Raw genomic sequence first — 15,229 nt, 5'->3', positions numbered from 1 at the left:
GCAGCTCATTTTGTTCAAAATTTGTTTTTTAAGGTCCCTGAAAAAAATCATCTCAATCCGATCAATATCGGAAAGGATGTTTAAAAATCATCCAACTTTCCTAAATTCTGAAGCAAAGTTGGATGATTCGTAAACATCCTTACCAATATCGGATTGAGATGATTTTTTACAGAGACCATAAAAAACAAATTTTGAACAAAATGAGTGGCTCCGATCATCTTTGTAAATTGGGTCCAAAACTGATTTGTGCAATCTATTTGTGCAGCTGTTGCTGTACCACTAGCACCTCTGATTTTTTTGAGATATAAAGAGTGATTTTGGACATTGTTTGTGAAACAGATGGAGAACTATTTTTGGATCACTGATGTTAGGTACTAAAAACATTACCCACGTTGAGTTAAGATCTGGTTTATCATCACTCCGGTTCCCCCAAGGGATCCCAAAAATTTTGATTTGTGCGGGACTCAACCGTAAGCCATTGGATCTCAGCCAATTTTAAAATGGAACTCGCGGGTAAGATGGGGGTTGGGTCAGGTAAAATTATCTCGCGGGTCACAGGTTAGGTCACAAATTAACGGGTTACAGCAGCCCCCTTTCCCATTCGTTCCGGAGAGAGAGAGAGAGAGAGAGGAAAGAACGACGAACACACGAAGAAGAAGATCGAACAACGACGAAGAAGAAGATCAAATCGACAAAAGGTATCCCTCCCTCTCTCTCTCTCTCTCTCTCTCTGGCTCGTTCTCTCTGGCTACTCGATTCTCGATTAGGGTTTTATTTCGTCGCACTCGATTCAGATCGAACTAGTACAAGGTATCTCTCTGTACGTGAGTTATGTGCAACTTCTGCTCTTGATTCTACATTTCAACCACCCAAAAGTTAGGGTTCCGAAATTTGAGTAAGAGTTAGGGTTAGGATTTATTTAAAAATGCACAAATACGTAGTCTATTCTATTTTTAGTTGGTTTAAAAAAAAAATTAAAATGGGTTTAATTTGATTAGTCTTTGTCTTGGAGTATTTGTAATTTTTTGTGTTTTTGAGGTTTTTTCTTTTTTCTAATTATTCATGTTATGTCCAGGGATCTCAATGTGCTTTCTTTGGAAGGAGAACCTAGTTCCAGAACTCGGGAAAGCTAACTCATCATAGATCTCTGTCAAGAATAAGTCATAGCCGCGTAGAGAGAGAGAGAGAGAGAGAGAGAGAGAGAGAGAGAGAGAGAGATTAACCGATTGGGCTGGCAAAGGAAAAGCTAGCATATCCACTGGAGAATAATTGGGCTGGCCCACACTTCGTTAAAGTGTTGTTGGGTCTGCAACTATAATTGGTTGGCCCTTTGCTCCAACCTTGTCTCGCTTAGCCCAGAATCGAGCCCAAACAACAAGCGACGTCGAATCACTCATCAAACAGAGAGCGTGGCGGTTACAGTGAATTGGATCGGGCTCCATAATCCACCCCAAATATTATTGCTCCTTTTAAGAACAAAAAAAAATAAAATCAGAGCTGCCGCTTTGTGTCTCTCTCCGCTCTCTCCTACCAAAATTCTCATCTCCCCCGGGGTTTCAAATCTTCAAGGCGAATCATGGCGACTGCATCAGGTATGCCTTCTTCGATCTCCCTTTATCATCCTATCGATTTGCAGTTATTTTGTATGTGTTGCACATGCGCATGTTCTGTGTTTTGTTTTGTCGATCCTTTATTAATAAAGGCTTACATGAAAAGTGAAGTATGCAGCTTTCAATTCCGTCCTTCTATTGATTGGGATTGGCCAATTACGTTGTGTTTTAATTAGGGATTTTGTTTGTTTTTGATGGAAGATGGTTCTGGGGAACTCGGCCGTGGGGAATCGTATTGTCTGTTTGTAATTTTGGAACTTTTTGAGATGAAATTGCAAAGATAATGTTCTTCTCTAGACTCTCTACCACTGTTTGGAGTTTGATAGGAATTGATGCAATTCGCATCGTAGAAATTAGCTACCGAAGTCTTTAGCGTTCGTACTCATAAATTTACGAGGACGCAGAAGGTCTTTTCGTTTCGTAAAGAGTCCCAAGCAATGGTGTGCAAAAGTTGGCTCTTTTTTTGTTTATCTGAATTTCTCTTTAGGAAATTTAGGTTTTAAAGTACTACTTGTTCCTTTTATATGGTGAGACATGTATCTTGAATCTATCTTGTTGACCTGGACTTCGGTTTTGTGCCTGTAGTGTTTATTTATCGTACTTGGTACTGAGTTACTTATCCTTTATTATCACGTAGAGATGAATGAGGGGTTTTCAGGGAAAATATTTCAAATGTATTGGGGCAGAAAGCCATTTGCTTTCTATAATCCAATTTCATGTTTGCTTTCACCCGGGATTCCACAAGCTAAATGAAGCCATAGTATTCAACCCTTGTTGGTTAAAAGCGAGTTAGGACACCATTAAGTGAGGTTTGCTGTTGTGTGATCATGAAAACGACCACTTTGATTCCCTGCTGTTATATATCTTGGATGAATACTGACAACTTCTGGGCGAACACTGCAATTCTTACTGTATTTGATGCCGTTAAAACTAATTGCCTCTTTTTGGTACTTGCAGTGGCATTCAAATCTAGGGAGGACCATAGAAAGCAGATGGAATTGGAAGAAGCACGTAAAGCAGGTCTTGCTCCAGCCGAGGTTGATGAAGATGGAAAAGAAATCAATCCCCATATTCCACAGTATATGTCATCGGCACCTTGGTATCTTAATTCAGAAAGACCGGTATGTTGTCTTAGTTATCTTGTTTCGCCGTATATATGGTGTTTTGCGAAGGCTGGATAGTGAAACCTTTTTCAATTTTGCTTCTTGTTAGAGTTTAAAACATCAAAGGAAATGGAAGTCGGATCCAAATTATACAAAATCATGGTATGACAGAGGTGCAAAAATTTATCAGGCTGACAAGTTCAGGAAGGGTGCTTGCGAAAAGTAAGTGGAAGCCCCCCCCCCCCCCTCTCTCTCTCTCTCTCTCCATTGTGCATGTATTGGTCCATTTTAAATGAGTTGCATCCCCTTTGATGTGCGGACTTCTTTACTGTTTTTTAATGGTTTGTCAGTGCTACGGAAGATTTTTTTTCTTTTGGATGCGAGTGTGTAGGTGGGGTTGGGGGGTGGAATAGTTATTATAATTGCAGCTGTGGAGGAGTTTAGTTGCCTCATTTCCATACTCTGTTCTAATCTTTAGTGGTTTTACCCTGCTTCATGGGTAAAAGCACCTAACTCGCCTCAGGGAATGCCCCGCCATGATGACGTATCTTGTTGAACTTTCATATATATATTTTTAACTATGCAAGTATTAAGATTTAATTTGTCTGTCTACGAAGATACTGTTTGAATTGACATGATCTTGCCATGTGCTTCTACAGCTGTGGAGCCATGACACACGATTTGAAGTCATGCATGGAAAGGCCACGTAGAGTGGGAGCTAAATGGACGGACAAAAATATTGCACCGGATGAGAAAATAGAGACCTTCGAGCTGGATTATGATGGCAAACGGGACCGTTGGAATGGCTATGATGCCGCTAGCTATGCCTATGTTATTGAGAGATACGAAGCAAGGGATGAATCCAGAAAGAAATACTTGAAAGAGCAACAGCTTAAGAAATTAGAGGAGAAAAACGGTAACGAAAGTGGAGAGGATGGGGTTAGTGACGAGGACGACAATGAAGATGATCTGAAGGTGGATGAAGCCAAGGTTGATGAGAGCAAACAGATGGACTTTGCGAAGGTTGAGAAGCGTGTGCGTACTACTGGTGGTGGGAGTACAGGAACTGTCAGGTATTTTTCCTTCATTTTCTTCTTCCTTCTTTTCAATCATCTTATGCTACTCCTTATTTCATGTCACAACCATTGTATGCCTCAGTTATGTATGTGCACGTGCTCACATTGGTGCATGTGTTGGTTTTGTGATATGGAAATTGTTTTCTCTATTTGTGTTGCCTATTGCTTACACAATTTGTGCATCTTTTCCCTGTCAGGAACCTGCGTATCCGAGAGGACACAGCGAAATACCTTCTTAATCTTGACGTTAACTCTGCCCACTACGATCCAAAAACCCGATCCATGCGTGAGGATCCTCTTCCAGATATGGATCCCAACGAGAAATTTTATGCAGTGAGTATCGTGGACGTCTACAAATGGTGTTTTTTGAACTTACTGTTAAGTTACATGGTTCTGTGTACTGATCTCATACGTATCTGATGCCTTTCCATCACCATTATAGGGGGATAATCAAAATAGAGTAAGCGGTCAAGCTTTGGAATTCAAGCAGCTCAACATTCATGCTTGGGAGGCATTTGACAAGGGGCATGATGTTCACATGCAAGCAGCTCCGTCTCAAGCAGAGTTGCTTTATAAGAATTTTAAGGTCAATAAGGAAAAGCTGAAATCAGAAGTGAAGGAGACCATTATGGAGAAGTATGGCAATGCTGCTACAGAAGAACAACTTCCAAGGGAGCTTTTACTGGGACAAAGTGAGAGAGAGGTCGAGTATGATCGTGCTGGCAGGATTATAAAGGGCCAGGTATACTTGAATTACTTTCTATGCTTGTTTTATTTATCGGAGCTTAATGAGCTTAGTATCGTTTTCTTCTCTTTATGTAGGGATGTCATTGGTTGTTATGCACATGTAACATTTTGTGTCCTCGTAGACGTAGTTGCATAGCTGTAGTCCTACTGTCCCTTGTGAAATCGTCAATAGAGTTGATTGTGATTTCTCCCTTGGTATATTTGGATGATGAATAACAGAAGATTAGAGTCAGTGGATATGATTCGACTTTTGGAGAACATAAACCTAGCAATTAATAAGTAAAAGATTGTTCAGAACGAAGTGCAAGTCAATAATGTCGAGTTGCTGCTTAACAATTGTCTACCTGTTGTCCTTACCCATTATCACTCTTCTATTTACCTTTTCTAACGTAGTGGGTAATCTGATTATATATTTATATGGATGTTCTGATTCTTTTGTTAGAATGCTGCACCGATCTGCTATTTTATAATTTGTAGCTGTATTGACATGTTCGCTTTGTTCTATTTGCAGGAGCTAGCCCTTCCTAGGAGTAAGTATGAGGAAGATGTTCATATCAACAACCACACTAGTGTTTGGGGTTCGTGGTGGAGGGATCATCAATGGGGTTACAAGTGTTGCAAACAGACTATCCGAAACAGCTATTGTACGGGTGCTGCTGGTATTGAAGCAGCTGAAGCTGCAGCAGATCTAATGAGGGATAATCTTGCTCGTAAAGAAGCTGCAGAAGGTTTTCTCTCTCTCTCTCTCTCTCTCTCTCTCTCTCTCTCTCTCTCTCTCTCTCTCTCTCTCTCTCTCTCTCTCACGCGCGCGCGCGCGCGCGCACGCATGCCCAGTGTGGGGGGGGGGAAGGGGTGTGCTCGCGTCAGCGTGCGTTCTTTTTTGAATTAGCCATCCCTTTATGCTAGTCTGAATAATAAGATTAAAAGTCTTTATTAGGTCGTTATATAGTTGACAGCTATGAAACATCGACACTCCTAAAGGCAGGCGTGTTCCCGTGGCTGACACAGGGACACGGAAAAATACATATGGGACGTGCCACATGGCGTGTCCAATAAATTTAATTAATTTTTTTAGGAGGACACGCGAGGGACACGGCGGAGACACAGGAAGGACACTGTGGGGACATGACTGGTTAAATATGCAAAAAAAATTAATTTTTTGGATGGTAAATGGGTATTATTACTTCAAATATTTTGGGTTGAAACTGTAATACGATGTATATATTATACTTGTTTATATATATCGAAGCTTCATGCTAATACATCTAACCATATTTCCACTGGTAATCTGGTATACAATAGATATTATGGGAAATGATTTCTACGCTCCCTTTTTTGATTATGGCACTCCTTTTCTTGTCCTTTAGTGAGAAAAATACACACAAAAGTGTCACTAAAAGACAAGAAATGGAGTGTCATAATCGAAAAAGGGAGTGTGGAGATAATTTTCCTATATTATTTTTTTTTCCCGTGCCTGTGTCCCCATATTTTAAGAAATACTTTGTCTCATGTCCATGTCCGTATCCGTGGTGCATAGGTTGACACACAACATTGTTCAATCTGCATTTTTGTACGCTTTACTCTTAAAGCCTTTGCATTTTCTTTGGGTCTGATTGCATTGTGGTCATGACAACAGAGATGCCTGCACAGACAGAGGAGAAGAAACTTGCTACTTGGGGAACTGATATACCGGATGATTTGGTTCTTGATGAGAAGTTACTAGCTGAAGCACTAAAGAAGGTATATTGGCTGGATTTACTTTCAAATGTTCTTTCTCCCTCCTCAGCATGCACAAACAACAAATATTTCTTGTATTGTGAAAGGACCGGTGTTACAGTTACCTAAGTATTTTTGTTTCTGATTTTTCTCAACTCCTTGTATATTGGGAAATCACGGGAACTTAATTCTCAAGATGGAAACATATAACGGGATTTTGCCTGCTTTTCCGTAGAAGAAAATAGGCTTCTAAGATGTATTTGTTGTCTGATATGTAGTGACGGTTCTTGTATTACCATCTACTTACTGATTTGTTTTTGGGAATATTTGGTATCAACAGGAGGATGAAAGAAAGAAAGAACAGAAAGATGAAAGAAAGCGCAAGTACAATGTCAAATGGAATGATGAGGTATGATTTATCTTTCTTTCATTGTAATATCGCATCCTAGCTAGGAAAAGCTACTAAATTATACTCTTCTTCTATATATATGTGTTCTTGTTTAAGGGGAAAGAAAAAAAACACTTATTAACGGGAGAACTTTCTACAATCAAATTTTTGAATAGTGTACCCAAGTTGTAGATAGAAGGTGTACACACTCAGAAAGCACGGTACAAAATTTTGAATCTTTGTAATCAAGCAGTCAAAATCTTCAGTTTAGTTTTATCTTCTTTGTTTTAGAATGAATGCAGAAAATGACACAGGACTATTATCATCAAACTCCTGTCACAGGAGTTTGATGATAATATTTGAAAGCCAATTGAATGACATGTACCCTCTGCTTGTGTTGATTGTAATGATGAGGGTTTTGGGTGTTTGGATAATTTAATTTTAAAAGTTCGACTTTAAAGTTTAAACTGTAAGACAACAAAAAGAGGTAGGAGTTGATGTACTTCATTGCCCTTAATCTATGTAGCCATGCTTTCTGACTAAACTTTTGCAAAGAATGTAAATACTGATACTATCTTTTGAAGATCCAGAAATAAATGGATTATTTCTTCTTCTTGGTGTACCGTTCAGTATTCACCATGCATATTGTCATTTGCAGGTTACTGCTGAGGATATGGAGGCATACAGGATGAAGAAAATCCATCACGATGATCCAATGAAGGAATTCCTGCACTAATTTTTGGCGAGAATTCTGTTAAGTCGGTCATGGATATTCAAGCACTTCTATGCTGTTTTTCTAGTTTTAGTGGTTATTCCTCAGTAGTGTGAGGTGTCCTTGTAATAGTTTGTGGCTACCATACTTCACACTTTATTTGTTACCTTTTATGCATCTCAAAGCACTGTGAATACGTGTGATGTCCGTGTTTATGATACAAAGTCTGCAATTTGACGAGCTTAATTGTAAATTGAGTCATATATATATATATCCAGACTAGTTTATCGATACATCCAGTGTTCTTGCTTTACACACTAAGCAAGAAAAAGAAAGGAAGACTGGGGATAATAAGCTACAATCGACGAGCAATCATCTCCTGAAGCTGCATCTCTGCACGTATTCTAGTGATAAACTCCTCTGCTCGCTATATATATATATATATATATATCCAGACTAGTTTATCGATACATCCAGTGTTCTTGCTTTACACACTAAACAAGAAAAAGAAAGGAAGACTGGGGATAATAAGCTACAATCGACGAGCAATCATCTCCTGAAGCTGCATCTCTGCACGTATTCTAGTGATAAACTCCTCTGCTCGCTCGTTTATTCCCTGCATCAGTGGTGAAGCCAAACCCAATGATTCCCACATGTCGTCTGCTCTGGTGCCCCTCTCCTCCCAACCTTCCTCAGATTCCTTGGTTGTTGCAGCCGTTGCTGGTGGCTGCAGGTGGTTCTTCAGCGATGACATCTGTGGATCTTTGAAGAACTCGTCGATATAAACTGGTGCTGATTTTTTCGGGAGGTGATGACAGTAAAGATTTCGGGTGGTTTTGATTGTTGTTCTTTTGCACTGAAGGGTACGGGGTTTGAAGGCTAGGGTAAGCCAGGGAACTGATTTTCGTGTGGTTTTGATCCTGTTTTTTGGTTTCTTGATGGTTTTGGAATCGGACCTGTTGAGCTTGTGGAGCCTGAGTCTCCTATTGAGCTTGCTGGTGAACATCTTCCATGCCTTTTTAGCTGGCTGGAGCCTCTTCCCCAGATTCAAGCAAGACATGAGAGAGAGAGAGAGAGAGAGTAATGAGTGATTGGAGCGACCCCAAGAGGATGTTTCTTTATATTGCTGGACTCAAATTTCTGGTGCAATTCTTTGGACTCAATTTCTACGCTACTACTCAAAGGAAAGCATTTCAAATAGATTATATGTACAACAGTACATGTAGATATAATGGTAATGGTATCTGTAGATGTACATGCATGGAGCTAGATGTATTTAGTCATCTAGAGGCATATGTCTTAAATCTTTCTTTATTGATTCTGCCACTTCTTAAGAATAAGAATATGAATGTACAACTCCTTTATGCCTTCTCCTTTTGTTGTTTTGGAACCAGTTCTCCTTTTGTCAAAAAAAAGAAGGAATCCTGAATTTATTAGGACCAGACCAAGTTAAACTAAATAAATAATGCCCCTTTTGTCCTTGTGAGTCTTCTTCAGTCCCATTCACAAGTCACAACTCCGTTCTCTTATCTAGAAGAGGAAAGAGTTAGGCTTCTCTATAGTCTGTGATTAGACTGCTGAGAGCAGTCAATGTAATCTCATCAGTTTAAAAGTATTTTTAATGGTAAGATTCTATTGAAAGGTTTTTTTTTTTATTTGAGAAGAAACTACTCTTCTCAAAAGGTATTTTTAAAATATGGGTCATTAATTGCTAAGATGAACCATTGAGATGGAACTGCAGAGAAGCCAGATCCAAGAAGAAACATGGAAGGAAAAGAAATCGATGCACTTCTTGTGAAAGCTCTTCTCTCATTTTTCTCTATTCACGCCGCATGGTGCCCAATAAGCTCTCTCTCTCTCTCTCTCTCTCTCTCTCTCTCTCTCTCTATATATATATATATATATATACACACACACACACACACATACACACTCATTTCCCTAAAAACCTCTCTCAAAACTCGAACACAAACCAAACAAACCCACGTCTAAGATTTAAATTTGTGTCTATCTTACATCTAGATGGTCTCGCGTGATGACAATTGTTATCTGCTCAGTATCGATTCTATTGAACAACATTGCTCTCTGAGGACCAAAAAATCAGGCTTCCCTTGTGTCATTCTTTCATTGGACTGTAATCCTCTTTTGTCAACTACAGGTGCCGGTAGCACCTTCACCAATCCTTTGTTGTTGATGGCAGGTTCAACACAACAAGTGTTCGGTAAATTACAGAGTTGTTATAAGCAACCTTTGCATGGTTTAACCCGGTTTGCCAAGTGGTCTTGGTTTGGAACTAAGGGATTTGCTCACTCCTAAAGTTTTAGGTTTAATTCTTTTTTACCAGCAACTCTTGAGGCCACCTCACTCTCATGCGTAAGCATGTGAAACGGCTGTAGGAGGGGCTGTAAGGATTAATCTGAAGTACGCGCAAGCTGACCCGAGACACCTTGCATTAAAAAAAAAATTGCAAGGTGGCATACACTAATTCACACCAGGACAGACCTCCCTCATGCAGAAAAAAACAGTAGGCCGCATTGCCACACGGCCCACCCACTTCTCACTACCCCCCAAATCCTCCCCACTACATAACGGGGCCTCTGAAGCCCAACCCATTTCATCAAACATCCACATTTCCTCTCTTCCCTCTCCTTTCTTGCCTGATTCGTGAGCCAAAAACATGGCAACTAATAAGCAAGCACTGCTGCTAGCTTTATCCCTCTCTCTGCTTGCTTCAGTAGCACTTGGGCGGCAGTCGCAAACCCGGCTGAGCCGGGCGCAGCAGTGCCGGTTCAACCAGCTCACGAGGTCCCAGCCGTCTCGACGGATCGAGTCGGAGGGCGGTGTCACTGATGTGTGGGACGAGAATGAGGACCAGTTCCAGTGCGCCGGGGTTGCCCCGCTGAGGAACATTTTGCAACCCAACTCCCTCTCCCTCCCCAACTTCCATCCTGCCCCTCGCCTCGTCTACATTGAGCGAGGTGAGGGAAAGGACCATCAAATGTTGATTGTGTATCTGTACCCTTAGAAGTATAGACACGTCTAAAAAGTAACATGTGGCGTTAGATACCATATTGTAGACCAATTGTCGTGATATAACACTCACCAGACACGTGTCACGTATTTGAGACACGTGCAAACTCAATGCTCCATTTTTTTTTAACAAAATCGTAAATGCTAGTATAGTTTAGACAATATATCACATTTAGTAGTCCTAGATAGGTTTTAGTGGTGAAAAAGGAATTGTGGGACATGTGATGAATTTAGATTGTGCATGACTGAAATGACTAACATGAGGAAGTGAAACACTGCAGGCCAGGGATTGCTAGGAGTGCATTTCCCAGGATGTGCAGAGACATTCCAGTCGCAGCAGTCCTCCACGGAGGGCGGACGGGAACGAGAACAGGGACGCGGCCGCAGCGGCCAGGACCAGCACCAGAAGATCCGCCGGATCCGCCGTGGTGACATCGTGGCCCTCCCTTCTGGTGTAGCCCATTGGTGCTTCAATGATGGCGATGAGGACCTCGTCGCAGTCTCCATCACCGACCTTAATAACGAGGCCAACCAACTCGACCAACATCTCAGGGTATTACGAATATATTTTTCATATAAGCAGAAAACTTTTGCCAGAATGATGTGACAGTGACATTTTCTTAACTAGAAATCAAGATCGTAGCGGATCCACCATATAACGAGGCCAACGCGCCTCTACCAAGTCTTTCAAGAATCAAAATTGAAGTTTTTTTTACCTATAATGAGAAATATGTTAACCCAAAAAACTGTTTCATTTTCATGCATACAAAGAACTTTCTGTTGTGATGTTTGGTGCAGGCGTATTACCTAGCGGGCGGGCAGCAAAGGCACGACCGCCGAGGCGAACGAGGACCAGAGAATTTCCAAAACATACTGCGCGGATTCGACGAGGAATTTATGGCCGAAGCCTTCAATGTAGACAGAGAAATCGTGAGGAAGATGCAAAGGCAGGACGAAAGGGGACTAATCGTCAAGGTCCGGGAAGGGATGGGCGTGATCAGGCCCGATGAAAGGGAAGAAGAAGAAGAAGGCGAATGGGGAAGGAGATTGAACGGAATCGAAGAGACTTGGTGCACCATGAGGCTTCATCACAACGTCGATGACCGGAGAGAAGCCGAGGTCTACTCGAGGGAAGGCGGCCGGCTTAACGTTGTTAACCGAAATAAGCTTCCGATTCTACGGTACATGGACCTGAGCGCTGAGAAAGGCCACCTTTTCCCGGTAATGACACCATTTCTAACTTCTGATATCCCGGAAATGTTGTGATCCCCGTGATAAATCGGTTCAGTTTGGTACTGTAGTAACTTAACATGTGATGAATAGATGACTCAGAAGTTGTTACCCATGTTGCAGAACGCGCTATACACGCCGCACTGGTCGATCAACAGCCACAGCATCGTCTACATAACTCGCGGCGAGGGTCAGGTGCAGATCGCCGACCACAGGGGACAGAGCGTGATGAACGACCGCGTGAGCCAAGGCGACATGTTCGTGGTCCCTCAGTTCTACGCAGCAACGATGAAAGCGCAAAGCAACGGCATCGAATGGGTTTCTTTCAAGACCAACGGCTCGCCGATGAGGAGCCCCGTCGCGGGTTACACTTCTGTCCTCAGGGCCATGCCCCTTCAAGTCATATCCAACTCGTATCAGATCTCTCCGGGTGAAGCCCAGAACTTGAAGTATAACCGCGGTCGCGAAACCGTCATGGCATCTCCCAGGAGGTCTTGAAAAATTTCGGTATATGGACTATGTATGTATCCCTGTTACTACTAATAACTACTGCTGCTACTGTGACTCTGGCTAGTTAATAACGCGTATGTATAAGTCAAGTCTTCAATAAAATGATGCCTTCATCCAATGTTTACATTTCACTGGCGTTGGTTATTAATTGTGTGCTTCTATGAGCTTGCTAATGAATGTGGAGAGAGAGAGAATTCCTACCCACAATACCAGTCACTCTCTCTCCGTTCAAAGCAACAACGTTGGCGTTGGACAGAGATTCTCGAAATCTTCTCATGATTACTGGCAAAATGCCTCGTCGCATGCAGTTCAACTTGCAAAGCTTGCAACGATCATAGTTGTTAAAAACCTACGATACTTATCTTACGATTTGTATCGTCTTCTTTGGGGAACGATACGACCGCGTATCCTACGATTTATACGTGTATCCTAATTCTGTACGTATCCTAGATTACCTATTCGAAAAAAATTGGACTTTATTTCAAGAAGCTAACCCCAAATGCATTAATCTAATCCGTTTAATCTAATTATGACATCTTTCAAACCTTTTGATAGAAATCCAACAACCTCAATGTAGGTCTTGTATAAAAGAAAGAACCATATTTCGATTGTATTTTGTCTTACTTTTCTTTTCCTAACAAAGAAAACATAAAGCCTTAATGTAATAGGGTTGAAAGACTTGAAATTTTGCATCTTAAATCTTTTTTAAATGTAAACATAGTTTGTTAGTGTTATTAGGTGTATCTACTTTTTAATTATGATTAACGTTGTTAAAACATAAACTAAATTTAGTATTTTGACAAAACCTAAATATGATACGAGATATTATCGAAAAAGATATAAATATCTAGTTTTTAAAAACTTTAAAATATCTAACTCTAGAAGTTCTAGAATATCCTTATAAAATATCTAGAGTTTTTTATTATTAGTAAGTGTAATTCTAGAATTATCTCAAAATTTATCTTGTATGAAAATATCTTTATATTGGATTCTTCCATGGAATAGTACAAATAGGGATGGGTTCTAACCATTTTGTACCAAGCCAAAAAAAAAGTTTGAGTTCAAGTGTAATACAAATAGTCTTCTTTCTCACTCTTGTCTTTAGTATTTTCCCTCTTCCAAAAATATTGTTCAACTGCACAATAGAAACAAAATATACAATACATATCTCGATACGAACCATACAGATAAGGATCCTAAACTTGATAAGGATCCTAAACTTGATATCTCGATACTTCGTTTTGGGATTGCTTGGGCTCTACGGATCCTAAACTTGATACAATTAGGAAATCCTACTTCCAACCGGAATTATATTTCCCAGAGACATTCTGAATACAGCTCTTCTATTCCAAAGTTCTTATGCCCCTCACAGTCTTACAGAATATCAGATCTTCTCATAAATTCCTTCTCACAATACCAGTCGCTCTCTCTGTTCTAAGCAACAACGATGGCGTTCGAAGGAGAGATTCTCAAAATCTTCTCATGGTTACCGGCAAAATCCCTCCTCAAATTCAGTTCAGCTTGCAACGCTTGCAAAGATAATGTCTCCGATCCGTTTTTCATCAAAAAACAAAACAGAAACATGCAGTTGAAGGGCGACTCTAGCTTCTTTGTACAACCACATTCATGCCAAAGATTCGAAGGAAATTTGGAGTTTCATACTTTATCTGGTGAGGAGAATTCCGAGGGGGTGCCTAACGAGTGTGTCAAATTCATGAAAACTAATGGCCGGGTGCTTGCTTCGAGTAATGGGTTGGTTTGTTGTAGAAATATTAGAAACCAAGCAATGATGAACCACCTATTATTTATTTGCAACCCGGCTACACGAAGTTGGCTAGGCATTCCATCCCCGGCTAACCTCAGAAGCACGGCGGATAAAGATTTGCATATCTTTTTTCAGTGCAATATCGAGTTATATGATCAGTTTCCCCGCGATTGCCTTTTAATGTTGATGGAATATGAAGAAGATTGGTCTACACCCTTTCATGCAAAATCTACGTACCCCAAAAGGAGATATGGCTTGAGGCTGGGCACATGGATAGTGGCGGTAGAAACTTGTTATTTGAATCTGGCGTGTATCAAGGTGGCACTATTTATTTTTTATCAGATTGGTCTTCTTGTTTTGCTGAAAGAAGTCCTTTTTATTGGCCATATGTTGTTGCGTTCAATCTATGTTGTTGCGTTCAATCTCAAAGAGGGTAAGTCAGGATTTTTAAAAGTACCGAAGGAGTCAAGAAAAGGCCTTACTGATCAGAGTTGCAGGATGCGTGTGCTTATTGTATGGGTGTTGCGAGACTTTAACTCGGGGTCATGGAGTAGGATTCTCAAGATACGTGGGCGAGCGATGCAAATGGTCGAGCCTGAGCCCATTATAGCTGGTTTTACCGTTTTGAAAGGGAGTACGTTACTAGTCGCCACGACAAAAAGGGTAATATCGATACGATCTCACCGGTGATTGGAAAAGCAGGAGGGTTCGGAACATATGTCGACATCAATGTGGCGGAGATGTGTTGCTAAGTTCGTACTCAAGTACTCTTCGCCCGTGTGAAGACGGCGTGTCAGTGCTTCATATATAAGTTCTTGGAAGGTTTCTTTAGAACCGTAGTTGTTTGTTTGTGGTTGGAAATTTTACTTTGTCCATATACTTCCCACAAGGAAGTATCTGCTGTTTGTTCTCCCCCTCATATTTTGCTTGATTGTTTGTTATTCGGGGCTTCAATATCCATATACTTCCCACAACGAAATGTTTGCTGTTTGTTCCCCCTCATATTTTGCTTGATTGTTCGTTATTCGGCTTCAATATTAGACATGGCTTTAGTTACCGTTTTGGAATAACTAGTGATTTGTTTAATTGTGTGATTAGCTTAATCAACTTTGATATTTCCCAAATTTTCATTGCTCTGTGGATTTCTTCTTTGTAGAAATTCACAACTGTTCATTCCATATAACTGTTTTGGTATAACTACCTATATTGTTTAAATTGATTAACGAAACTTTCAAATGAATAAGTCATAACTAGATACAATCAAAAATAATTTTTGATCCAAATACAAGTTTCTCCGGTCGTATTTAAAAAGACGAGCAAAAAAATTTAGAAAAATAAACTG

At 40.6% G+C, this 15,229-nt stretch overlaps 4 protein-coding genes across 4 annotated transcripts; 3 read left to right on the top strand and 1 right to left on the bottom strand.

Moving 5' to 3' along the window:
- The first annotated feature begins 1,369 nt into the window (after nt 1–1,369).
- Nucleotides 1,370–7,598, top strand: LOC131321286 (pre-mRNA-splicing factor SLU7). Its single transcript, XM_058352285.1, has 10 exons — nt 1,370–1,592; nt 2,568–2,731; nt 2,823–2,935; nt 3,373–3,786; nt 3,987–4,122; nt 4,232–4,531; nt 5,048–5,264; nt 6,173–6,276; nt 6,593–6,661; nt 7,299–7,598. The coding sequence occupies exons 1-10, from the start codon at nt 1,577–1,579 to the stop codon at nt 7,374–7,376; spliced, it is 1,611 nt and encodes a 536-aa protein (XP_058208268.1). The 5' UTR covers nt 1,370–1,576; the 3' UTR covers nt 7,377–7,598.
- Nucleotides 7,599–8,717, bottom strand: LOC131321295 (uncharacterized). The gene has a single exon (XM_058352295.1). The coding sequence runs from the start codon at nt 8,410–8,412 to the stop codon at nt 7,885–7,887; it is 528 nt and encodes a 175-aa protein (XP_058208278.1). The 5' UTR covers nt 8,413–8,717; the 3' UTR covers nt 7,599–7,884.
- Nucleotides 8,718–9,950: 1,233 nt separating this feature from the next.
- Nucleotides 9,951–12,234, top strand: LOC131321278 (11S globulin seed storage protein 2-like). The gene is made up of 4 exons (XM_058352280.1): nt 9,951–10,330; nt 10,664–10,935; nt 11,181–11,603; nt 11,736–12,234. The coding sequence occupies exons 1-4, from the start codon at nt 10,030–10,032 to the stop codon at nt 12,108–12,110; spliced, it is 1,371 nt and encodes a 456-aa protein (XP_058208263.1). The 5' UTR covers nt 9,951–10,029; the 3' UTR covers nt 12,111–12,234.
- A 1,335-nt stretch (nt 12,235–13,569) lies between these two features.
- LOC131332171 (uncharacterized) lies at nt 13,570–14,577 on the top strand. Its single transcript, XM_058366251.1, has one exon. It carries the CDS (start codon nt 13,570–13,572, stop codon nt 14,575–14,577), a length of 1,008 nt encoding a protein of 335 aa, XP_058222234.1.
- The last annotated feature ends 652 nt before the right edge of the window (nt 14,578–15,229 follow it).

Source organism: Rhododendron vialii, chromosome 1a, assembly GCF_030253575.1.
Source record: "Rhododendron vialii isolate Sample 1 chromosome 1a, ASM3025357v1".
In the NCBI taxonomy this organism is placed as follows: domain Eukaryota; kingdom Viridiplantae; phylum Streptophyta; class Magnoliopsida; order Ericales; family Ericaceae; genus Rhododendron; species Rhododendron vialii.
Note: the sequence above shows the minus strand (reverse complement) of the source record. Positions and strands in the feature narration are given on the sequence as shown.